Source organism: Gopherus flavomarginatus, chromosome 4 (genome assembly GCF_025201925.1).
Source record: "Gopherus flavomarginatus isolate rGopFla2 chromosome 4, rGopFla2.mat.asm, whole genome shotgun sequence".
Taxonomy (NCBI): domain Eukaryota; kingdom Metazoa; phylum Chordata; order Testudines; family Testudinidae; genus Gopherus; species Gopherus flavomarginatus.
This window is the reverse complement of record NC_066620.1, coordinates 35419709-35446900: the sequence shown is the minus strand read 5'-3', so window position 1 is coordinate 35446900 and position 27192 is coordinate 35419709. Positions and strand designations below refer to the sequence as shown.

At 41.9% G+C, this 27192-nt stretch overlaps 1 protein-coding gene across 3 annotated transcripts in view; it reads left to right on the top strand.

Annotated features, from left to right (window-relative positions):
* Window positions 1–27192, top strand: part of PSME4 (proteasome activator subunit 4) — a 241970-nt gene that overhangs the window by 151582 nt on the left and 63196 nt on the right. For all 3 annotated transcript variants that reach the window (XM_050951719.1, XM_050951720.1, XM_050951721.1), the window contains 11 exons: window positions 4539–4601; window positions 4777–4872; window positions 5577–5708; window positions 6692–6901; window positions 7724–7860; window positions 16486–16539; window positions 17376–17505; window positions 19552–19633; window positions 21290–21443; window positions 23189–23258; window positions 25746–25871. In XM_050951719.1, coding sequence (XP_050807676.1) covers window positions 4539–4601; window positions 4777–4872; window positions 5577–5708; window positions 6692–6901; window positions 7724–7860; window positions 16486–16539; window positions 17376–17505; window positions 19552–19633; window positions 21290–21443; window positions 23189–23258; window positions 25746–25871 — 1254 coding nt within the window. The remainder of the gene's footprint in view (window positions 1–4538; window positions 4602–4776; window positions 4873–5576; window positions 5709–6691; window positions 6902–7723; window positions 7861–16485; window positions 16540–17375; window positions 17506–19551; window positions 19634–21289; window positions 21444–23188; window positions 23259–25745; window positions 25872–27192) is intronic.

Below are 27192 nucleotides of genomic sequence, written 5' to 3'. Positions count from 1 at the left end.
CTTCCTTATTAGCAGTCTTCTCATTCATTGCCTATGATGGGATCCCCGGGATGCAACCTGGACTCTGGGATCCCTCTCATTCTGTGGTGCTGTGTGTAGAGAGGGTTAATCAGGGTTCGTCCCTCTCTGGGGCAGCAAGGAACCACACTGCCTCCTTACACTGTATCAAGCCACAAACCTCTTGCAGGTATTGCACTTGCACAGACATCCACAGGCAGAGACACACCCAACTGAGTTACATGAATGCTGTCTCAGCCACTCATGAACTAACAAGAGAGAGGCTCCAGCCAATTCCCCCCACTTCCTCAGCCTTGCACCCCAGAACTGTACTGTCTTGCACTGGTCAGAAGCCTGGTTAGTGTAAGTTCATTCCCCAGTCCGCCTCTCCCTTGATGTGGAGAGGACACATGCTAGCCTTTGTAAACTGAGCTGAGATTTCCCAAGTACTTCAAACAAAGCACACTGTTTTAGGTAAAATTTAAAACAGATTTATTAGCTACAGAAAGATAGCTTGATTTTAGGTGATTAGAAGTAGCAAGTGTAGAGATCAAAGTTGATTGCCTAAGAAATAAAAATACATTTGTAGTCTTGATTTCTACAGACTAAGCAGGATTTGAATCAAACAGTGTCTCGACCTGGCAGATAGTACAAACAGATTACAGATCCTGAATACACAGGATGAAACTCTTTCCTAGCCTGGACCACTGTTCCCTTGTTCCAAGTCTTTGTCTTCTAGGTGTTGAGTAGGGCAGGGGGAGCGGCCAAGTGATTGATTGTCACTGTCCCTGTTTTCTAGTTTCTTCCAGCTTGCTGGAAAGATCTTTTGACATGGGGATCAGGCAGTCTAAATTGGTCAAGCAGTCTCCATTGTCTACGTAATCTCTCTGAGAAGTCATCTGGGATAGCCCTCGGGAGAGTGGCAAGGCTGGCCCACAACATTTTGGCACCTGAGGCAAGGAGCTCAAATGACACCCGCATACCCCCTTGGCTTGGGCCAAAACTTTGAAAGATCTCAGTTCTGCCTTCTTCCTGTTCTACTCTCTCATGGTACTGCTCTGCTACCTACCCCAATAAAGGAGAACTAACAACTTAAAAGTTTTGAACAAGGCATTTTAAGGTTTCAGAGTAGCAGCCGTGTTAGTCTGTATCCACAAAAAGAACAGGAGTACTTGTGGCACCCTTAGAGACTAACATTTATTTGATCATAAGCTTTCATGGGCTACAGCCCACTTCATCAGATGCATAGAATGGAACATATAATAAGATTATCTATCTATGTATCTGTTTATACACACACACAGACACACACACACACACACACACGCACAGAGGAGGGAAAAAAACTTTTGTAGTGATGATCAAGATGGTCCATTTTAGACTGGTAAAAAGAAGGTGTGAGGATATTTAACGTGGGGAAATAAATTCAATTTGTGTAATGACCCAGCCACTCAGTCTCTATCAAGCCCAAGTTAATGATATCTAGTTTGCAAATTAATTCTAGTTCAGCAGCTTCTCATTGGAGTCTGTTTTTGAAGCTTTTCTGTTGCAAAATTGCCACCTTTAAGTCTGTTAGTGAGTGACCAGGGAGGTTGAAGTGTTCTCCTACTGATTTTTGAATGTTATGATGCCTGATGTTAGGTTTGTGTCCATTTATTCTTTGCATAGAAACTGTCTGATGTGGCCAATGTACATAGCAGGGGGGCATTGCTGGTACATGATGGCATATATCACATTGGTAGATGTGCAGGTGAACGAGCCCTGATGGTGTGTCTGATGTGATTAGGTCCTATGATGGTGTCACTTGAATAGATATGTGGACAGAGTTGGCATCAGGCTTTGTTGCAAGGATAGGTTCCTGGATTAGTGTTTCTGTTGTGTGGTATGTGGTTGCTGATGAGTGTTTGCTTCAGATTGAGGGGCTGTCTGTAAGTAGGGCTGGTCTGTCTCCCAAGATCTGTGAGAGTGAGGGATCGTCTTTCAGGATAGGTTGTGGATCTTTGATGATGCGCTAGACAGGTTTTAGTTGGGGGCTGAAGGTGATGGCTAGGGGCATTCTGTTTTCTTTGTTGGGCCTGTCTTGCAGTAGATGACTTCTGGGTACTCTTCTGGCTCTGTCAATCTGTTTTTTTCACTTCAGCAGGTGGGTATTGTAGTTTTAAGGATGCTTGATAGAGACCTTGTAGGTATTTGTCTCTGTCTGAGGGATTGGAGCAAATGGAGTTGTATCTTAGAGCTTGGCTATAGACAATGGATCGTGTGGTATGTCCTGAATGGAATTTTAAGTAACACTTAACTTTCAAGTATCAGAGGGGTAGCCTTATTAGTCTGGATCTGTAAAAAGCAACAATGAGTCCTGTGGCACCTTAAAGACTAACAGATCTCCTATTCTGATACATAAACAAGGATGTAAACAAAGAGTCGTGTTAGTTTCAAACTCCATTAGATACAAAAGGGAAGAAGTTTGCTAAACAATAGAGTACTTTCTTAGCCTCTGAAAGGGCATAATGAAATAAAAATGCTTCATAATCCTGCCTATTGGACTGGAAGATAAGGATGCAGTAAATGCCTGTATATAGGCAGTCTCCCATCTTCCACATGGGTTTTGTTTGTAACAAAATGGCAGCAACACTATTAACCTCTTGATATTAGATTGATCAGAAGGTCCATCTAAGATCCTAAAGCCATATTTTCACTAGAGATTTTCTGAAACTTTCACATTCTTGCTCTAGCAAATGACAGAAACCAGATTTTTGCACTTAAATGAGGAGACAGTCACAACACTATGCAAAGGTGCCCTTTACGTGGGGCTCTATGTCATATATTCAGTAAAAGCAACTATTTTTCAGAAGAGGTCATTACCAGAATAAGGTGTAAGGAATTACAAAAGCAAATTTCATTCATAAACACGGCTCTGATGCAGAAACAAAGGGCCTGATTCTCCTTGGCACTAATGTCTCTTTATATACTCTGGCAATGTAAAGGGGCATTAACGTGATAATACATGTATCTTAGTCCTATTGCAAGGCCTTCTTACTATGTCAAAGTGTTGTAAAGGAGCCCTAGTATAAAAGTGTATCAAGTCCAAATTTCTTTAGGTTTCTTAGTAAAGTTATAAAGCAAGGTTCTGCAGCAAATTGGTTTGTGGTACTGGCAATAAATAAACCATGAATTTTAAAATAGATACTAACACTGAGTGCATCATAAACACTGCCACAAATACTAAAAGTTTGGTGACTGCTTAATGTTAAAATTAAAAACTGTTTAATATGGTGAGCACACTCTGACCCCCAATGGCAAAACAAAACTGGTGTATATGTGTAAGAGCAGATCTCCTCCATAGAGTTTGAAATAGTGCAACAGGAAATGCTATGTGGACTTGTGTTGAAGAACAGTCTGTAAATGTTATTATCAAATGGGTATATAAGTTGTTTACCAAACAATCGTTTACTAAACAAGATGTTTAATGTACTGGGATACCTTACAGATAGAACACCACTGATTTTTACCCAACATGCCCCAGAAAGTTTGTCACCAAATGCAAGCACCAGCCCATGAGAATGGTTGAAGAAGTGATGCTGAAACTTCAAAATGCAAGGCTATTATCAATTTTGCATGCAAGCCAAGGATTTTGGCAGGTCTGACTTGATAGGAAGTGCAAAATTGTTCACCTTTTAAGTCCCATTTTTAGTAGATCTGTTTAACTGAGTTTCCTTTGGGATTGCCTCATCACCAAACCTTATGTCCCAAATCTTTGAAGATGTGGATGATGTGGCAGAACTTGATTATTAGTTGATGTTGGGCAAAAATAATCAACATCACAATGAGAGCAAGCAATGTTCTGTAGCATACCAAAGAAGATAATCTTAAATTGACCATAAACAAATGCCAGATTTCTTTGACTAAAGTTAGTTATGAAGGGCACATGCTAAGTTCAGCTGGGCATGAGATATAAACTTTTATGTATTGAGGCGTAAGCCAATTTCAGATTGCTGAGGGGTTAGGGAAAAATCTTTCATTATGAACTGGTAATTGTGGTAGATAAATCTGCAGTCTCTCTTCTACCTTCTGAAGCTTACCTTGCTGGCCATTGTCAGAGACCAAACACTAGACTAGATGGTTAACTGGTCTGATTCAATATGGCAATTTCTATTTTCTTAAGAAAGTTGAGGGCAGTTGTACAAATATCTAAGCAAATTAATGCCATGATTTAACACTGTGTAATAAACAAGTGACATATAAGAGTGTGTATGAGACTGGTCGTTGTTTCCTCTCTCCAGATATATGACATGGTCAGGGTTACACTTTCACTCCATCACATGACGTGGATCAATATCCACTGACACCAGTTGTGACTGTGCCAGAAGTTTTTTTAAAAAATCCTTTGTATAACAGAAGCCCAACAGTCAGAATGTCTCACTGTAGAACCTGCTGATAATATATATTGTGTATCGAAAATGTAAGAGGCGAGAGTTCATATTTACATTGCTAAAGTCAGTGTTGAGATTTGAATCAATTTACTCTGATTTTTTTTCTTGCAGCTTCAAGGAAAGAAGCAGCATATTAGAGCCTTGCTCATTGACAGAGTCATGTTGCAGCATGAGGTAATGTACATTTCTGTACTGCCAGTTTTTGCTCACTACTATACTAGGAAATGTCAATCTGTAACATCTTATTTAACTAAAAGCATTCTCAGTCTCTGCAATAACTTTCCTCTCTTAGATTTGTAAAATTGCAAATGAAGCCTGTCTCTAATTGGGATTTTTCTTCTTCCTTTAGCTGAGAACTCTAACTGTTGAAGGCTGTGAATATAAAAATATACACCAAGACATGATCAGGGATCTTCTATGTTTGTCTACAAGTTCCTATGGTCAGGTAAGAATATGTCTTCTATGCGAAATTAATGCAGCCATGGATTTCATTTACTGAGCTTATTTTCAACTTGATATTAGCAGTGAAATGTAACACAATATCGCTTTTAATTCCTTGGTAGAATTCAGTGTCACAGTATCTGTTTTTTATTTCAGGCTTCAGTAATGTATGAAACATTTAATTACTCACATAATTCTTTCCAGATTAGAAAATTCCAGTCCTGGTTAGGCCCAAAATTTCACTGACTTTTGAAATTTGCAGAAGTGAGTTATGTCCAATGAATTAAAGACTTGCTAAAGTCAGTAGCAGCCGCACACACTCATCCAAAACCAGAATTGGGCCCATAGAATCTTTTGAGTTATTTATTAAACGTTAATCTCATTTGTATTAAGTGTTCCGAAAATGTGCCAGATTGACGGTTGTGGAAACTAAAGTCTTCAGTTCACAAAACAGATGCATCATGGGCCATGGCAAGACTAGCTACTCCACACCGTACCCCCCGTGTGCCTAAAACCTAATTTGGAGAAATTGTCAGAATAGTTGAGCCTCCATGTCCACTGCTGCTAATCTTTCAAAATAAAACAGGATAGATTTCTGTGCACTGACTCACCTTCCTAAGACCTGCACATTAGTAATTGAAGAGAACTGGGATATCATTGCTTTGTATATCCTTTTGTGTACTTGAAGATGTGCTTGTCTTTCTACAGGTCAGAAATAAAGCTCAGCAAGCATTCTTCACAGCACTGGGAACATACAACTTTTGTTGCAGAGATATCATTCCTTTGGTTTTGGAGTTTTTGCGACCAGACCGACACGATGTTACTCAGCAGCAGTTTAAAGTACTATCTCAGTTACTTAATTTGAGATCTGTCTTCAGTTTGTGTGCAAAAATTTTATGGTTAAAATACATGTGGTATGGTGTCAAGATTTTATTAGCATGACTTTGAGATGGTTGAATTACTTGTGAATAGCTAACCTTAAGTGACTTAGGCAGTCATCCCCAAAAAGTGCCCATAAAAATATTTTTATACCATATCCCACCTTCATGAATATACTCCATTTCATCAGGACCTCAGGAATTATGAATGCTTTCTGCTAATAGCTGTTCACTGTTGTTTCCCAATTAAAACAAAAAAATAGTACAAAGCAATAAAATCTCAGCAAACTGTTCTTAGTTCAGTAGTTTTTTAGCAACCCTAGCCAAGTGAGAAAGGAAGGACAAAGATCTGATCAGCAGAAAATCTTATGCTGAGGCTATGTCTCCACTGCCCCACAATTCAGCCTACAGAGATGTGAATAGCAGTGCACACCATTAGTGTAATCCTGTATGAAGAGGATTACATTAATGCAAACTAGGAACCTTTTTTTGTGTGCCTGCAATGTCCACACAACAGAGTTACAGCGCAACACTTTGCACACTTTTGTTCATACCACCCATAGTTCGAATTGCAGGGCAGTGTAGACAGCCTTAAGAAACACAAATTTGTAATTTAAACTACCATAAAAAGGTTTGTAGAAAGGCCAGGTATTTGTTTATTCACTGTGGTTATTGAAATGTGTTCTTTGGTCATGAGGGAACGATTTCCATTCTATGAAAGAGAAATCCATTTAGTCTGTACTACTTGCACACACTACTAAAACAAATATTTAATATGTCAAGAATTGTTTGGAATATCTTGTATATATTAGTGATAAACTGGATGGTTCAATCTCAGTTCGTGTTACAATTTAATAATTGGTAAACTATAGAGCAACTAATTTTTATTCTATATGAATGACTGCTTTATGTAACTTTTAGTATTACAACTCTTGTTTACTGTAGGGTGCCTTGTATTGTCTTCTTGGAAACCACAGTGGAGTATGCCTGGCAAATCTTCATGATTGGGACTGTATTGTACAGACTTGGCCAGCAATTGTTTCCTCTGGACTTAGCAAAGCTATGTCTCTGGAAAAACCATCTATAGTGAGACTCTTTGATGACCTAGCAGAAAAGATCCACAGACAGTATGAAACAATTGGACTGGACTTTTCAGTAAGCAAAAAAAATCACTTAAAAGCCAATATCACATTCGGAGGCTGTTTGACTTGTATTTGATCAAATAAGTCAGTCATTTAATAAATTTTACATGTTTTGGTTTAGCTTTGACTACTAATACTGGTATATTGATTTCATTCTGATTTCCAGTATGCAAGAATATAGACAAATATATCAAAGACTGGAATATTATAGATTTCAGTTTAAGTTTATTAGAATTTGACACTTTTTTTTTTATTTTATTTTTAGAGGCCAGTTATGCAATGGGAATGGAAAGTAACTGATCTTTTAGCTCTTGTCAGGTGTGGTCCCTCCTAATCAAGGTTGTTGTGCACTTGCAGGACAGAGTAGGGAAGCTTGCACTGTCAGTACTTGTGTTGTATCTGTTCTCTTGTTAATCTAACAACTTACACTATACTAAATTTACTTAATAAGTGAAACATGGGGATAGAAACCATTACCTTACATATTTTAGCATTTTTGTTTAACCATAAAATCAGAGTTTGTGCATGGTTTACTCCATGCCTTAAAATATAGGCATGTAATCATAGCTCTATCAGTATTTTAAAACTATTTAATTTTCCTCCATCTCATCATAACAAGACTACTGGCAGCAGTGATTCCTGTCAAATAACAAAGGAGCAACCTGGATTGCCTCTCTAGAGAATTTTGCAAAATATAAAGGGAGGCTTATTTATATCTATGTGGAAGTATGCACACTTCATTTGATTGCCTGTCTGGGAGTCTCCTTTTCCAAAAGGATGGCTAACATTCTTTGGCTGCTATTCAGTTAGAGATGTTTCCATTCTCTCTCAACAGGTTCCAGAGAAATGTGTTGAGATAGCCATTCTAATGCAAAGAGCAAAAAACCCAAGCGCCAGCGGGATGATGCTTAGTTCAGAAGAGATTCAGTTAGGAATTCAACGACAGAAAGAAAAGAATGCTGAAGCCTTGCAGTAAGTTAGATTGGTCTATGTAGATTTCAGTAACTACAGAAGTTGTAGTGCATAATAGTTTTTAATCGATAAACATATACAGTTCATGAGCGATGATGTACATTTAATCTAAAATGGTACATTAAATGTAATTTTCCAAGAGGATGTGCTGTTTTGAGGCTAATAATTATTTGTGACATCTGTGTGTAAGGTTTTCTCTAGCAAAAATGAAGCTGTTTAAAAGTAATCTCTTCTTCATAATGTTTTTTTTATACATTAGCCTAAAAGCGACACTGAACTCCAACCATCTTTCTTTCCATTATTGCATCTTTTTAATTTCTTATTGCAGCTATCTTTCAGTAATCCTTAACTGTATTGGAAGGGACATCATTGACTTGTATGAGAACTTATATAGAATGGAATATTCCACATTCTCATCACCATAGTGCCTCAGCACTTTCCAGTAGTGTGTTCACAAAATGGCACTTCATCTCAATATTTTGTATCAGTTATAGTTACAAGTACTTATTAAGATAACAGTACTTCAGACCAACGAAAACATTTTTTCAATTGCTTTACTTTGTGCATTTGACTGCTTTGTTTTCAGTCACTTTGTTTGTGCTGGTGTACTCCTTCCGTGAGGTCTTCAAGAGAGTACTCACCAATAACAGCGAAGCTGAAACAGAAAAGGCAGCAGTGTGCCTGAGTATGAGACAATGGAGTAATAAGGGAATATTGCTTACTTCTGGGGGAATTCTGTGCCAAAAAATAAAAAATTCTGCGCGTAATATTTTTAAAATTCTACATATCAAAATAATACAATATAATCAATCACACCAGTTTCAATTACTTTGGTAATTTATTTCAAAATACTTGTCAGCAAGTATGTCTGTAACAGTACAGACAACAAAAAAGATTCAGGAAATGTTTTTTGACAAATAGATGCCTTACTAGGCATATTAATGCAGAACTTTGAATAATTAATTTAAACTACAATACAGAACCGTATTTCCGGCCCCTCTCAGAAGCAGAAGCAAAGGCTTGGGGGAGTCAGGAGTAAAGGAGGAGTTGAGGGAGAGGTAAGGAGCCTGGAAGTGAACCTGGAGGGTTGTTGGGTGTGTGTGGGTGTGAGACGTATGGAACAGGTTTTTTGAGTGGGGCAGGGAGGGATTGTTAGGGAGCCTCCCTCATGCAGACCCTGGCTGACCCCTAGCCTCTCCCATTCAGTCAGGCACATCTGCCCATGTCCCCATGTGTTTCTGCACCCTGATGTGTCCTTGCACCCTCTTCCCCCTGTCCCCATGTGTCCCTCCAACCCCACTCAGACACCCACTCCCCCCCATTCCTATGCGGCCCTGCATCCCCATTCAGCCACCTCCCATGTGTCTCTGTGCCCCATCTTCATGTGTCCCTGCACCCCCTCAGCCAGCCTCATCCCCATGTGTCCCTGCACCCTCTCTCATGTGTCCCTGTGCCCCTACTCAGCCACCCCCTTCATCCATGTGGTCCTGCACCCCCTCAGCCAGCCCCCTCTCTCCTTCCCACATGTGGCCCTGCAGCCCCTCCCCGTCCTCCTATGGCTCTGTGCCTCCACTCCCATTCAGCCCCTGCCCCAGTCTGTCCTCTCCCATTAGCAGTTATGAATCCCAGTCTGTGACCCGCCAGCTGCCCCATGTGCCCCATTCTGTCTGTCTCCCCCCATATCTTTCTCCTGAGCTGGCCCTACCGGCAGGGCACTGCCAGGAAGGCAGCCTCTTCTATTCCTTATCTGGGAGCATCTGCTCTGTTCTAGCACCACAGCATCCCCTGGTGGGCACAAGGCATAACTGCTGCAACTTTCAGGCAGAAGTTATTTTCTGTGGGGGAAAAAAAAATTATGCACGCCACATGAATTATGTGCATGCACAGTGGCTTAGAATTTCCTCAGGAATAATTGCTGCAGTAGAAGAGAAGGAATGGATCAGACTTAAATCAATGATGTTGACATCTGGTTTGGAAATTCATATAGAGTGGAGGCTTGGCAGCAGTGTGGTGTGGTATGGAGGGGTTGGAATAATAGAAACAATTTCCCAGTCCCTCCATGTTAGACAACCTTAATGGCGGAGTGTTCCCTGTCTCCCCGGCAACTGGGAGCAGACCAGATCTTTGCTCAGGACCTGGGCTAAGGATCTCCCCTCAGGAAGATGCTTCCAAGAATCACACACTGTAGGCTCCAGGACTCCCTTTGTAGCAGAGATTTCATAGGATTTGTGTGTTTAAAAAAAAAAAAAAAAATTAACTAAACGCTCTGTTTCTTCATTGGTTTTGAGATTTTTATCCTCAAAACTGTTGAATCTAGTCCCAACATTATTTTTTTTTTTTGCTGGTTTCTGAGGAGGGTGTGAAGGACAGCACCAATCATCCCTTCCCCCTTAGAAATGGGAGACAGCTGGCCCCACCGGCTGGCCTCAGGAACCCAGCTCCCAGCTAGCATGTTGGCAGGGTCCACAGTGAGACAGTTGAGTAGGCCAGATGGAAGCTCCCTTCACTGAGATGAGGCCAGAATCAGTGGCATGGAACTGGGGATAAGTCTTTTTTCAAACTCCTCTCCCCTTTGCTCCTCTCTCCCCTCAGCTCTCCCCTAGGAATGAGGGTTGCATTTCCCACAGCTTTCAGAGCAAGCCTGAAAGGTTCACTGGAGCCTCTTGAATCTTGGGATAAGAGACACTGTTTGTAATCCCAAGGAAGAAATTCCTGTTCCCAGCCAGTGTGTAAGTAAGGTTCATGCTGAGATGGTTGAGAAGGCTGCAAAACATCCCCCTTCCCACAAGCTATTTTACCTGCAAGGGCTCAGCTGCCATGAAAGTGGGCAGCTCCTCGAACATTTGATACCAATGAGTAGGGCCCTACCAAATTCACAGCCATGAAAAATGCTTCACGGACCGTGAAATCTGGTCTCACCCCATGCTCACCTTTCTTCTGTGCTGCCTTCAGAGCTGGGTGGCTGGCTGCTGAGCGGCGGCTGCTGAGCGGCAGCTTCTGGCCAGGCACCCAGCTCTGAAGGCAGTGCCCTGCCAGCATCAACACAGAAGTAAGAGTGGCAATGCCATATCATGCCACCCTTCTGTACTGCTGCTGGCGGTGGCTCTTCCATCAGAGGTGGGCTCCTGGCCAGCAGCCGCCACTCTCCAGCTGCCCAGCTAAGCTTCCCAGAGTGCATGAACGGAGATCTAACTTAACAGGTGCTTTATGTTTTTAGAAAATGAACAATCAAAAAAACCTCAAACCCTGCAAAGTTTACTCCTAGGGGAATTCTGCCCCACTGTGCATGCGAAGAATTTATGTCCTCTGCAGATTACTTTGCTTCCCTGCAGAAAAATGACTCTGATGGGGAAGCAAAGGGAAACTGCAAGAGCAGTCATTTTTGGGTGCCCTGGGCTGCCAGCAGAGAGGTAAATCACTGTGGGACAGGGGGCGGGACTGGGGAAGACCTGACTGCTGGCTCCTACTCTGCACCAGGCTCATCTGCTAGTCCTGGTTGGGCTGGGGAGAGCAGGACTTCCTCTTCCCCTGCATGGCATCCATGGCCAGGTCAGACCCACCCTCAGATTTCTCCTCAGGCAGCAAAGAAGCTCTGTAAACTCCCCACCCATCTCTCAGCTGCAGGGAGTGGGATCACTGTATGGGGAGCTTCTCCCCCATCTGCCCAATCCCTGTGCATCCAGACCCCCTTATACCCAAATCTCCCCTGCAGAGCCCCACTCCCCCTGCACCTGGATGACCCCAACAAGCTACCCGCACCTGGATCCTCACTCCACTAAGTGCAACCAGCTGCACCTGGATCCCCACCCCAGTGAGCCCCACTCCCCCATCATCTGGATCTCCCCATTGAATCCCCCAACACCCAGACCCCTCTGCTGAGATCTATCCCCCCCACACCCTGCACCGCTGAGCCCCAACCACCTTCATCTGGACCCCCCTGCAGATTTTCATTATCGTTGCACCCAGAAACCCCCTAACAAGCCCCTGTGCATCCAGAGCACCTCCCGTACCCAGATTGCCCCTCACAGAATCCTCTCAATCCACATCTGGATCCCTCCACACTAAGCCCCTCTACACTTGGATCCTGCCTTGCTGAGCCTGCCTGCCCAAACCTGGTGCAGTTGGCACGGAGGGGCAGGGCCCTGGGGTATTTCTGGGGCAGGCTCGGTCCTTGCGCTGTGCTACAGTTGGGTACAGCCTCACTGCTGAGCCATGTTCTGGGGCAGGAGCTGCAGAGTGATCTCTTACCTCTGTGCAGCCAGTGGCCTGTACTCCCCAATACCATGCTGGAGCCTCCACGTTTATTTGACAAATAAAACTTGCAGAATTTTAAAGTATTGTGCACAGAATTATTTATTTTTTGGTGCAGAATACCCTTGTGTAGAAATTGAATAGCAATTTGTAATTGTTCTGTGTAATTGTTCTTGCCTTGTTTATGAGGGTGTGATTAAGGTGGAATGGAAATTCCCTATCAAGATTTGTAACTAAAAAGTAAAAGAACTTAATCTGCCTAAGATGAAGCCTGCTGCAACCTCCTGAGTAAAGAGTATCATCATACCAGCTGAGGGAGCATTGCAGACTCACAGATGAGAATAAGGTTATTACTCAGGCCAAACTTAGATATAGCAGGGTCAACACTGGAACTATTAGCTGCAGTCTGATTGTGCAGTTCTGTGTTCATCTGGGAGGCCATTGGGAGGGTAGATAACCCCACCCCAAAAAACAAAACTCAACAACCCATACATAAAATATACCTTAAACTAGATTTCTGTAGCAGCTTTTATGGGACTGATGCCTCTCCTGACTGTTGTTTGCTGCACATTCTGAACTTCCATATATGTGTTGAGGAGACAGTTATAGCTCCACTCAAAGAGATTGGAATTGCAAGCTAATGCTATTATCCTTCTAAATATTTTGTTGGTAAGCTCTTTGGAGAGAATAGAGACAAAGAAGTCACTGAGGCTTTAGACAAGGCAATTGGTCCCTCCATTGTTCCTTTGAGAATATCTTCAATCTACCTCATCTCAGCAAGTGTTCCCTTTGAAACTGTTGCTCTTGCAGGTTCCTGCACATTAGGAGGAGGCTTTTGCTATAAAAGGCCACGATTTGTTGGAAAACAATCCAACTCCAAAAGCTGCTCTTGATTTTTGGGTTTCCTGAGTCTGGGAAGATTTCCCCCTTGCAACATCCCTCACCCAGATTTCCTCTAAGTGGCATTTCAGAGTGGACCCTTATCTGGGAGTGAACCACTCAGAAAAAGGATGCTTGAGATATTTATCATTTTCCCAAAGTAAATTAAAATAAACCGGCACTGTCTCATGCTATGGACCATCAAGCTCACTCTTCCATTTCCAGCAGATGATTCTTCAGAAACTTGTTATTTGTGTACAATTGCTAAGAAGCTAAATGTTCACTACTTAGAGAAGTAGCCTTGTTCATGTCCCGGACATAAGCCCCTACTCTGTTACTCAAAGTTTTGTACCAAGAAGGAAAGTCAGTGTTGGCCATCTCACCAAGACACATGAAGGACCAAGGGAATGCCATCTAGTTCAGTTAGCCTTTCAGTGCATTGCAGGCCAGTTTGGAAGTCTATTGATGGGCCTACTTGCATCCCAGTCCAGTTGGACTATCAAGAGGTGCTATGTGAGAAAGAGAGACACCAAAATGTAGGTTGTGGTCCCCTTATCTCAGAGGTGGGCTAAATGGCCTCCTTTATGCTCTCCCCTCTGCCCCGATCGTAAAGATGGTAAAGCAGATTGTGAAGGAGCAAGACCACAATAATTGTAACTGCCTTCACATTAACTCCCAGATCTTGGTTCTCAGACCCAATTTAAACATAATGGGAACCTCCTCTCAAATTTCACACACACTCACACACACAATGGGGGGCTGATACTGAATCAAAATCCAGTGCTGCCTAACCCATCATCTGGAAAGGAATCAGTCATTCTTTTTGAGAAAGTGGTAAACATCCTTCTAGCATCTTGGAGGAGATTCACAGATTGTCTGTATATCACTTGAGGTTTAGATGTTGATGTTACAAGAGACACAGATCAGAGGAACGTGCTAAAGCTAAGGATATTCTGGTGTTTTTACAAGATAGCCTGACCAGTGGACACATGGACAAGTCAGTGACTTCAGGCATATTGCACTGTAAAGAAACCCACGAGAGTCTCTCCTCACCAGCACGTAACAGATGGCCGAGGACCACCATTCTTACCAATCCTCAGTCAAAACATAGATTCCTTTCATGATCTTGACCTGCATGATACAGATCCTAATAAAACTGCGTTTCATCTTCATAGTTAGTAGGTCTCTTTCTCCTCTCCCTGAAAGTATTTTGACTACTCACCCCTTCCTGGTACAAAGAGCATTTTGGAGCTTGGTGTGATCTCAATGAAGTCTCAGTTATATGCTATATCAAACATGGTAGTTCTGTGACCTAACCACACCTCCAATGTAACAGCAATCTTCCTTATATAATAGGAAATGGTATTGTTATCCTGGATGAAGCCAAACATCCTAAGGAAGTAAAATTAATAAGTTAGAGGTGAACAAAGCCTACATAAGAATAAAGGTTTATATAGTGGAGGCATTTGGAGCCTGAGGTACAACTCCTCATTACCACATACCACTCATTCTGTGGAAAAAGCAATTTTTTGGAAAGATCACACAGATTTTATGAGAAGATCTATAAAGCTACTACAGGACCTTCCATCCACATTTTTTCAAACACTGTAGTCAACATCCCCATCCTTGCTGAGGCAGCATTTGGTGGAAGGGTGTTACAGAGCAGGGTTTCCCAGTAACTGTTATGTTCCTTTTCAATTCTGCATGGGTAAATTGAACCCTTCTCCCTAGGGATGGCTTCCTGTTTTCTACATCCCACTGGGAAGATTATCTGACATGGAGGGAACTGAGAGAGGGGAAAAGTCAGCCTTACCTTTGAATTTTCATTTTAGGACATTCCATGTTATACAGTCTGACCCTTTCTTGGAGGGGATTGTATTATATCCAATTTTTGTCTGCCAAGGAGAGCCCTAGAATAGAAATTCACGGATACGGCAAGATGTTCCCCTGAACTGAGAGGATAGGGAGAAAGACTTGGTTTCTTGTTATGGAAAAATTATCTGGGTTGGAGAGGAGAAGACTGGAACAAAACTGGTTGGGCACAGAGGACTCTGAATGGGTGAGATAGGTGGCTTAAATTTTTCACTAAGAAGTACTAGAAGAGTATTAAGTAAAAAAAGGAGTTGTTAAATGAAGGGACATAAGAGAAGAAAACAGTTGTAGAGCTCATTTCTCCCTGGTGCAAGGGAAAAGTGGCTAGTAGGAAGCTGATTACAACTCTTGATTGTGCATTGGTGCAGCATCTGGCACTGGCCCACTCCCATTATGTCCTCTACCTTCCCCGGCATGATTTAAGCCAGGGCTGGGGTCTGGCAAAGGATCCTCATCATCAAGCGTTTACACATCCGCAGAAAGTTCCCCTTCACGTGGGGAATTGTCCATAGGCCATTTACAGCCAGAATCTGGCCACTTTGCAAAGTGGCCAGACAATACTGAAGAATCTAAAATAGAGCACCTTTTATTGGCATGGCAAAGCATAGTGTGTATCCAGGCAGATTATAAAGTACATAAAAAATGAGGCTCTGTACTCCTGTTTCTTTTCTCTTATACCAGGTTTAGGCAGGAAAATCTGTTTACCCCAGTGGAGTTATTCCTGCTTTCTATTAGTCTGTGTGAAGGTGAATCAGAACTTGTGGGCTTGTCAGTAATGTCAAAAACTGAGACTTGCATATCATCAAAATATTCAATTTTATCTAATTAGATAGAGACCAGCTGGTGCATTCTAAGGAAGTGGTTCCCTGATATTCACACCTCCAAAACACAGTGTAGAAAATGCCACTCAGCTGGGCAGACTAGCTGCCTTTTAAGGCCTTATCTGGACAAAAATTTAAAGGTACAGATGCTCCCCAGGTTATGCAAACTCAACTTACGCAAATCCGCACTTATGGAAAAAGTTCTGTAAGCTTTTTTTGGTGTAATTGTCGGGTATACGTTCCCGACTTAAACAAATTTTGACTTAGGTAAGGCGTTCTGGAATGGAATGCTTGTGTAAGTCAGGGAGCGTCTGTACTATGTTGGATCATGTTAGTTAACTTACTCTAAAACCTAAACTTCTAGTCAAGTCAAGGCAAGTTAAAACTTAAACTCAACCCTTTTAGTATATGCTAAAGTATAGCTTGCCATTTTTTGACTCGAGTTTGAGGGTTTTAATTAGACTTAGCTGACTAGAATGATCCAACATCACCCCTTGAAATCATAGTCTAGACAGAGACACAGTGTGGAGGAATCACCGTAATATTCCTCCCTTGACTCAGCAGCTATTCTCTCCACTCCATTCATTCTTCTCAAAAAATTAACATGACATATACACAGTATCTGTAGTGTTAATTTAATTACTAGACATTGTCTGTACTATTTATATCCATTGTGAAAATGAAGAGAAAATATAATGCCTTATTTTGTTCATATAAAGATTCTTTTAAACAGTTCTCTCCATGATGTCTAGTTGACAGTATACTTCAAGTCTGTATACTCATTTTACTTTTGTTTTTTCAGAAACTATGAAAATTTGGTCAACATGCTGTTAGATTGTGTGAATCAAAGAAATCTGTAAGTTTGCCTTTCTCTGAACTTTTTTTTGTGCTAGTATTTCTGAATTTAAAAAATGCACAGTAAAATAGATAGCTTAGATGACTGGAAATAACATATGGAGCCTTACCTGTGCAGGACTGGTTAAAACGCAGTTTAGATCAGTAGTGATCAAACAGTTGCACTGTCTGACATGAAACATTTGGCCTTGGCCTACTTCTAATGGACAAGAATCAACATCAGTTGGCATGGATATAGGGACAGAAGGGCCATTTGTAGGGATGTTCAACTCTCTCTCCCAATTGAACAGGAAAGTGTCAGGTCAACATGAGGAATCCTGCATTGCTGTCATCCATCCAATGCCTGAATTATAGATGAATGTGGCCTTATAGTAATTAATAGTTATTTTCAATATCTCTGTCCATTCCTAACAATTTCTGAGTCCAATTATTTGTCTAGCATAAAGATGGCAATGAAGTTCAAGTACTTTTAAATTACTGTTAACCAGGTAATTTATTTTTAAAATACTACCAACTAAATAAAGAGATGTGAGGTCTAATTCTCAGTTGCATTAAGGTAATTTTACACCAATCTACAAGTGTAAAGAGCCTTTAAGTGGATGTAGTTTGCACCCACTTCAAGGCCCATTTTCTCTCCCCAATTGGTGTAGAGGGGCCCTCTTTTAATAAGACTGAGGCCCTTATAGTGTGATTGTAGAATAGAACATTAGTTTTATGGTGGTTAGATAGACCTGCTTAACAGATGGGTTTTTTATTTTAACTATATTTTTATAACTTTTTTTGGACAACAGTGTTACATGCAGCATTCCACTATTCATTGTATATGTTATTTTCTAGCCCCTGGAAGTTCGAACACATAGGCATTGGCTTTCTGTCTCTCCTCCTGAGGGATGATAAGGTTCTGCCTGTCCGTGCCATAAGATTCTTTGTGCAGTGTCTCAACCACGATGCAATAGTGGTTCGCAAGGTAAAGATGGCACATTGATTACAATTTCTCTTGCTTTTCCAATCCCTGATCAAATGTTTGTTGTTGTTTGTTATTTAGAGGCCCCAGTTAGGGAGCAAGACCTTGTTTACACACACACGTCCACCCCCCAAATTGCATATGATCTTGGAAGTCCTACGGCAATGGCAGGTGATCTGAGGGCTTTTAGATGAGCAAAAATTTGTACTATTAATTTTGTTTATCCTGCTTGTCAGTGAGACTTGGAAACACTTTCAGCATTGTGGGGGGTTGCGGGGAAGAGGAAACTAGATGGCAGGCTTCGTGCTATGGCATGCCGTGTGGAAGAGGTTTAATTCTGTGTCTCATGCAGTGTTCCTCTAATTTTTTCCCCACACATGTGCAGAATGAATTTTGTTATGTGAACCAGTATGGAGATGATGTGTGACACATCATCTCCATATTGGTCCACATAATAAAATTCATGTGGCGGGGATGGGCCAAGGGGTTCGGAGTGTGGGAGGGGGCCCAGAGCTGGGGCAGAGGATTGGGGGGTGAGACCTCTGGGGTGGGGCCGGGGATGAGGGGCTCAGGGCTGGGGCAGAAGATTGGGGCGTGGGGGAGTGAGGGCTACAGCTGGGGATGAGGAGTTTGAGATGCAGGAGGAGTCTCTGGGCTGGGGCAAGGGGTTGGGGTGTGGAGCGGGGAGTGAGGGCTCTGGCTGGGGGTGTGATCTCTGGGGTGGGGCCAGGGCTTGGAGTACAGGCTGCCCTAAGGCTATGGTAGGGAGAGAGGACTCTGCAGCTCTCTCTCTCCTGCAATAGCACCTGGGCTCGGGGTGGGGGAGGGAGATGAGGCACCTCTCCCCTCTGGGACAACTCCAGGGCTGGGGCTGCGGGATAGGTGCATCTCCCCCGGCCTCGGCAGCTCTGGGGCTGGGGGAGAGTGTCCCTCCTCACAGCTCTGGGGTTGGACTGGGTTGGGGCTGGGAGAGGGGCACCTCTCCCCATCGCAACAGGTCCAGGAGCTGAAGGAGAGGCATCTCCCCGCTGCAGCCCTGAGCGCCTGCGTGGCACTTAATGGGCTGCTGTGCGGCTGTGCAGCTTAGAGGGAATTTAGGTCTTGTGTTCTCTGTGATGAGGGGGCTGAGATGGCTGTGGAGGAAGTAATCTCATCTGCTAGTGTGACTAAGTGCCATATGATGATGTTGACTGACTTTAAAGGGAGTGTTATTCACCATGCACTTGGGAGGATGAGGATTAGTGTGCAGAGGCGGTCAAAAAAGCAAACAGGATGTTTGGAATCATTAAAAAGGGGATAGAGAATAAGACTGAGAATATATTATTGCCCTTATATAAATCCATGGTACGCCCACATCTCGAATACTGTGTACAGATGTGGTCTCCTCATCTCAAAAAAGATATACTGGCACTAGGAAAGGTTCAGAAAAGGGCAACTAAAATGATTAGGGGTTTGGAGAGGGTCCCGTATGAGGACAGATTAGAGGTTAGGACTCTTCAGCTTGGTATAGAGGCAACTAAGGGGGGATATCACATCAGTGATGTGGAGAAAGTGGATAAGGAAAAGTTATTTACTTATTCTCATAATACAAGAACTAGGGGTCACCAAATGAAATTAATAAGCAGCAGGTTTAAAACAAATAAAAGGAAGTTCTTCTTCACGTAGCACACAGTCATCTTGTGGAGCTCCTTACCTGAGGAGATTGTGAAGGCTAGGCCTATAACAGCGTTTAAAAGAGAACTGGATACATTCATAGTGGTTAAGTCCATAAATGGCTATTAGCCAAGATGGGTAAGGAATGGTATCCCTAGCCTCTGTTTGTCAGAGGATGGAGATGGATGGCAGGAGAGAGATCACTTGATCATTGCCTATTAGGTTCACTCCCTCTGGGGCACCTGGCATAGGCCACTGTCGGTAGACAGATACTGGGCTAGATGGACCTTTGGTCTGACCCAGTATGCCGTTCTTATGACTATGACGTGAATGACTAGACAAATCCTTGCACTGAAAATGTGAAATGGATGAATTAATCCTCATTCTCCTTTTTAGATGGCTATCTCAGCTGTTGCTGGCATCCTCAAGCAGTTGAAGAGAACCCACAAAAAGGTGGCCATCTGCCCTTATGAAGTCAGTAAGTGTTTAAGAAGAGATTTCAGATCCTAAATACCTAAATTTATCCTGAAGCTTTCAGGAAATATATTTTCCCACCTACCTTACCAATAGAAAACACATGTTCTCTGTTATTATGGTATAAACAAAATGGGTAACCTAACTAAAACATTTTTCACTTGCCTTTAAAACAAAATGTATTCACATCTAACAAGTAGATGTGTACTTGTAGTTTATTCAGCTGGTTGTAGGGAGTGGGGTGTGTTTGTGTACACATTTTATATATAGACACAGAGCCTGATCCTTCTCCCTTTGAAGACAGTGGGAGCCTTGCAGTTAACTTGAATGAGAACAAGATCAAACATGCATATGCCATTAGGTGCCTCTGTTTTCTATTCATTCCTTACTCCTTTTCATCCAGATTATGATGAACACTGTGTATAAACAAATATTAAATAACATTCTTTTTATATTATTTCTGTATTATTTCTGTATTTGTCAGTGGGACAGATTCTTATTTTTCTTGGTTCCATGGGTCCTATGAACCCAACATTCAATTATTTTAAACATTTTAAACCTGAGTTGAGGAAGTTCTTTCCCTTTTGTGCATGCATGCATTACAAATAGGAACAGGTAGAGAACTTCACCTGTACCTTAAACAAGACTTCACAGGCTCGAGTGTTGTTTAAGTCATTTTTACTACAGGATTTCAGTGTGCTGTTTTGACTTCTCTCAATGGTGCTTCATAGTACACCACACATGAAGGAAAAATCAAATCTCTTCTTAATATTAGTAGGGGTTAGTTAAAGTTGTAAATCTTGTGATTTAATAGTATCTTTGTAACAGATTTTCTTAGTTTGAAAAATTGATGTGCTAACAATTTGACTCCCTACTTCAAACTACGTGCTTATCCCTTTCTGTATTGCACCACTTGTGACCAAAACCTTCCCAAAAACAAGATATGGAAAATGAACTGGAAGCTGGAAGATAAATGTAAGCAGAACTGCTGGAGGATGAGCAGCATTCAAAAAAGTATTTGAAAGAAAATATGTTTGTCTTTTAAACTGAACACCCAAACAAATTTTACAGATATTGGTCCTGTCTAGACTAGACTTCTTGGTTGTGTTATAACTCTAGTTAACTGATATGATTGTAAGCAGAAGTATGTGCTCCATGACTAAGGTTGCTACTGTACATGTTTTTGAAGGATAATCGATTATTATTATTTTTTTATGTAAAAGTTCTGGGCAGTCTGCAAGGTTACTCAGTATGCACTACCAGCTGTTCAGTTTTATGGGCTCAGGATCATCCCGGATGTCCTGTTGTTTTTGTACCTCAGAGGTAGCAACCCTATCCAGGACAACACTTGTTCCTAGCCATGAAGTGTCTATATTTGCATTTACAGTTGTGTTAGCTAACTGCACTTAATTTCCAATCAGTTAGCTCTAGTTAGAATAGAACTAAAAACTCTAGTTTAGCAGGTCCTGTTTGTACAAAGGTATTGTTGTTAAACTTCTGTGGAAAACTTCATATGGAGAAATTTTTACAAGTGACACACAGACTCTTGAAATGGCACTCTCATGAAAAAGCTGACAGTAAATTATAACCGTGAGGGTCTTTTAACAAGTATGGGCTTGTGAGCAAATCTGATATAACATTATTTCATCTTTAAAAATAGGTGGAGTCCCCAAGCCTTCCAGCATTCAGGCTGGTGACAGATCTGATAACCAGTGGCTGCATTTCAATAGTGAGAGTTTACCAAAGACTAAACAAGCTTGGGAGTCATGTTGTTTTGTGGAGAAAACACACTGGGGATACTATACCTGGCCTCAGTGAGTACTATTAAATTATGTGCATTGTGGGCAAAATTGTATAAGAAAAACAGAAAGTTTGACTAATACTGTTGAAGTTAAAGGGACACTATTAGATTAAAAATAATATTTTTAATTTTCTTAACTATAATTAAAACTGAATTTTTTTTTGCACTTCTCCGGGCATGTACAATGAAAATAGTCTCCATTTCCATGTTTATTGCAAAACAGTTTCCAGACAATTGTGATGTGAGCTTTTTGTGTGCTGCAAACGTTGTGGGGAATATTTTTTGTTTAACTATTTCTGTTGGAATTGCATCTCTTAGTCTTGGATTTTGTAAAAGGTTGTTTTACAGTCAATCATTACAAAAATATTGGGGGTCTAAATTTGCCCCAATAATGCCCTTTTTTAACGCTAAGTTTGAGAAGTGTTTATTGTCATCAGATTAAGCTCATGTCACGTGGTATGAAAGTATAGAGGATTGCTGAAAAGCGTGTGCATGGAATGGTTGAAATGTGAAAGGGTCAGTATGGATTCATGCTGGGAAGGACACAATTAGTGACATATTTGCTCTATGAATCCTCATGGAGAAGTTCAGAGAAAAGAGACAGCAACTGGGTATAATCTTTGTGGACTTGAAGCAGGCATACATTCATCTGATTAAAGTTTGTGACAGAGGTGGGCCAGAGAGATACATCCACTTAAACCAGGATATGTATGAAGGAGTGATTGCTGTAGTCAAAACTAAATTGGGCTTCCGTAGAGAATTTCCAGTAAACATTGGCCTACACTGAGCGTCAGCATTGAGCCCCCTTTTATTTGCAGTTGTTATGGATGTGATGAGAATATACAAAGTTGGAACCAGCTTGGAACATGATGTTTGCTGATGACTTGGTAATATGTGTGGAAGATTGTGAGACCTGGCAAGCCAGTTTTAAATAGTGACAGCATAGCTTTGAGCAGGCAGGGCCTAGCACCAATGCTGGTAAGACTGAGGTTTTCATGAATGAGGGAGAAGGACTCACCATAGAGGAGAACGCAGGCAGAGAGATTAGAAGAGTGAAACAATTTAAATACCTAGGATTACTTGTTGTTGACGATTGAACCATCAAGTGATACCCAGCATTACACTAAAGCTGTATAGTGCAAATGGTGGGAGCTGACTCCAGTTCTCTGTGACAAAAAGATGCTGTTAAAGTGTATAAAACTGTATTTGACCCATCTTAATGTACAGAAGAGAGACTTATCCAGTCACAAGAAAAGAAATCTGTATGCTCTTCACCATGAAAATGAAGATGTCAGGATGATCCAGTGGTTGGACACTTCATGATAGGGAACAGAACGAGGTTGTAAGAGGGCTTAATGTGGGTTGCTCCAGCTGAACACAAGTTTAGGAAGACTATTATACATTGGTATAGGCATATCCAACAGAGACCAGAGTGTTATGTCAGTAGGATGGCTCTCGCAGTGAGTGTGGATGGAAGATGCCCAAAGGGGAGACCAAAGATGCTGGATATCAGCAGATGTCAGAGATCGGTCTGCACAACAGCCTGGTGTACAATCATGTGTTTTGGAAGAAGGCTGTAAGTGTCACCAACCTCAAACAGTGGTGGCAAGAAAGAAGAAATTTGCTTTAGATTTTGGTGTTGGAGACCACAAATTTAATTTGATATCAGTATATAAAATGTAGAGAATTAACGTAATTGTTTTTTGTTCTTCCATTTATTTGGGAAGTACGCTAATATATATTTCCTCTAATATTTAGAAATATGGTAGTTTATGCTTCAGCTGAGCAACAGCCAAAGCTTGGGAGGAGGAGAGAGGAGTTGTTAGAGGTAAGCATGCTAGGATTTTTTTAAGCTCTTTTGAAAGTCTGGATTGTTCTGTTTCAAGACTGGCACAGATTATTTGACTTTTAAGTCATCAGAGCACTGAACAATCATCAAGATAATATTTGAAATAAGTTGATGGCCACATTGAATGGCTAATTACTAGGGCTGTCAATCATGGCTAACACATGCAATTAACTCAAAACAAATTAATTTGTTAATCACACACCAGGGTGCCATGCTCAGGGGGGCGCTGCTGCCTGCCCTCTCCTTCTGCCGGCCTGTTCCACTGCTGCTCCCACCTCCTCCTTCCTTCCCCCATGGAGCTGCCACTGGCCAAGCTGCTCCAGACAGGGAACCTGCCTGCTGCACAGAGCAGAAGAGTGGGTGGTATCTGGGGGTCCCTGTGTACTCGTTTGCTGCTGATCTGGGGCTGGGGAACACAGGGAGCCTGGCTGCTGCTGCTAGCCTTAGGGGTGGGCAGGCTGGGCCACTGCCCAGGGCACCAGGGGCGCCTCTGGAGCAGGGTGCCCCTCCTCCCCCCACTGCTGTGCTCTACTCTGCAGCTGCCACTGCTCCTGTTCCCCACCCCAAGGTGCTTGGCACCAAGAGCCGCCTGTCTGCTGTGCAGAGTGGGGGAGGGTGATGTTGGAGTGTCCCTATCTTCCTGCCCATGTACCCAGTCTCTGCTAAGCTGGAGTGAGTTGACAGGAAGCCTCTGGGTCAGGAGTGGGAGCAGCTGGTGTTGTCTGAACAAGCGTTCAGGCTGGGAAGTGCTCTGCTTAAAGAGACAGTGTGCTGAACACACTCACTTTCCCCAACACACACAAACTGTGTCTCGCAGAATCCCTCAACACACACACACTCTCACACACAATTTGTCTTTCACTCACCTACACACTCCCCCAACATACGCATACTCTCTCTCTCTCCGTCTCACATGTTCACCCAACACACACACACAGTCTCTCATACACAAACATGCTTCCCCCCATATTTACATGATATTCTGTTGTTAATAGTGAAATTAAAACTGCAATTAATCACAATTTATTTTAATCTTGCAATTAATTGTGATTAATATTTGTAATCCTTTGACAGCCCTACCAATTACCAATTTTGCTGATTATAGTTGATAGCATTGGCAAGGAGGTGAGTGTGGACACTGAACTTTACCCTAAAGGTGGCTCTTCCAGAACAGATTTGATGCATAATGGCAACATGGTGTGGGAAGGCCTGTTACTCCCGTTCTGTGGATAAACAGGATTTCTGCCTCAGATGCTGTCAGACCAGCCCTTTCACAATCATTACTTTTATCTGAAACTAAAGTTTCTTAGTCTATGGTTATCATGCTAAATAAGCCTTACAATTTGTTTTTAATTCATGTAACCAAATATATATTTTTGCAGATGTTGCGCCATCTCTAATCTTCCTCTTTTGAGAAAGGTTAGTGAGTCCTAGAGCTACCTTGCAGTACCATCATCTTGATCCTTCCAGTCTGCTAGTTTTGGTAGTCGATCTCCTCCTGATGTCGAGCAAAGATCAGATAATCTAAAAGTCAATCAGTTGCCTTTGATGCCTCTGCCACATTGTGGTGTTTGATGTACTTGCTGATGCTGGTGTGGGTGTGGACTGGTGGAGTTTCCTTGGAATGCAAAGACTTGAGTGAAGTACTGATGGTGTTGGTGCCTATTATTTAAAAAAAAAAAAAAAAGTAGGGGCACCTAGAATTATGTAGTGGGTTCACAGCAGTATATGCATTATGAAACAAAGTATTTCTGAGATGTTTTAATCCTTTCCAGTCAGGCATAGTCTGGATTTGTAGAGACATATAAAATAAGAATATAGAATTTGACTTCCTGGTGTATGCAATATGTGGACACCCTTTTAAACATGTGAGTAATCCCACTGACTTAATTTGGACATGCTTAAAGGTAAGGGTATTCTCAAGTGCCTTACTGAATTGGAGCTTCTTTGAGGGGAAAGAATAAAAATGAGAAATTACTGAATGTATGAAACCAAAATACATTTTAAAAAATACCATGGAAAATTGCTATACAGGGGATCCAAGTTTCAGATTAGTTGGGATACATTTTGCTTAAAAATGTGACCGTGTCAGTGCCCTCATAGTTTCCCTAATAAGTGATTCATGAAATGATGATAAAGATTTTGAAGTGATCAGGAGAGTGCTCATAAGTACAGAGCTGGTGCACCGTAGTCAGTGCCATTGGAAATGGCTGCTTTGAAGGCATTATGTTAGTGGAAGGAAAGATGGCCCAGCATCACTATAGGAGTAAAAGCTCTTGGCACTAAGATGTTGACCTAATGCTTGTTTGAGGAAAATGGAGACTGCATGCATGATTTGGCAAAAGTTTAAAAAAAAAAATAAATTAAGACTTGGAAAGATTTTTTCCTCCCAAATGAGACTCTTATCATTGTGGTAGTTAAGCACCTTGAATTTAAACTAAGGCTTATCACTGTTTTCTTTTACAGGCAGAACAAATCATATACGATCACTTTTCCGATCCAAAATTTGTTGAGCAGTTAATAAAGTTTCTATCTCTAGAAGACAGAAAAGGAAAAGACAAATTTAATCCTCGCAGATTTTGCCTTTTCAAGGTAACTAGATTTTTATGGATAAGTTACTTCCCTTTTATAGATAATTATCAAATCAATGTGAAAAGCATTGCATTCAGTGACCCAGGTAATCACTGTTATTAAATGTTGAGAGAAGGTATGCCCTAAGCACCACTGCGACCAACCTCATTATACTGTCTTCTGATTTCTCCAAATATATTTTTCTCTAATAGTGGTGATATAGAGAGGGCATATACACTTGGGGATAATTCTATTTTGAACATATGAGAAACATTACCTAACTATATACTTAAACTTTAAATTTGCTTCTCAATCTCCTATGTCTCTTACGGAGAAAATATTGTTAAGATCAGTGGCTCCATGTCTAGTTGGCATCAAGTATCAAGCAGAGTGCCCCAAGGGTCAGTCCTGGGGCCAGTAATGTTCAATATCTTCATTAATGATCTGGAGGATGGCGTGGACTGCACTCTCAGCAAGTTTGCAGATGACACTAAACTGGGAGGCGTGGTAGATATGCTGGAGGATAGGGTTAAGATACAGAGGGAAATAGACAAATTAGAGGACTGGGCGAAAAGAAACCTGATGAGGTTCAGCAAGAACAAGTGCAGAGTCCTGCACTTAGGAAGAATCCCATGCACTGCTATAGACTAGCGCCCAAATGACTAGGCAGCAGTTCTGTAGAAAAGAACCTAGAGGTTACAGTAGACAAGAAGCTGGATATGAGTCAACAGTGTGCCCTTGTTGCCAAGAAGGCTAACGGCATTTTGGGCTGTAGAAGTAGGGGCATTGCCAGCAGATCAAGGGACATGATCATTCCCATCTCTTTGGCATTGGTGAAGCCTCATCTGGAGTACTGCGTCCAGTTTTGGGCCCCACACTACAAAAAGGATGCGGAAAAATTGGAAAGAGTCCAGCGGAGGGTAACAAAAATGATTAGGGGGCTGGAGCACGTGACTTATGAGGAGAGGCTGAGAGAACTGGGATTGTTTAGTCTGCAGAAGGGAAGAATAAGCGGGGATTTGATAACGGCTTTCAACTACCTGAAGAGGTGTTCAAAAAGGATGGATCTAGACTGTTCTCAACGGTAGCAGATGACAGAACAAGGAGCAATGGCCTCAAGTTGCAGTGGGGGAGGTTTACGTTGGTTATTAGGAAAATCTTTTTCACTAGAAGGGTGAAGCACAGGAATGGGTTACCTAAGGAGGTGGTAGAATCTCCTTCCTTAGACGTTTTTAAGGTCAGGCTTGACAAAGCCCTGGCTGGGATGATTTAGTTGGGAATTAGTCCTGCTTTGAGCAGGGCATTGGACTAGATGACCTCATGAGATCCCTTCCAACCCTGA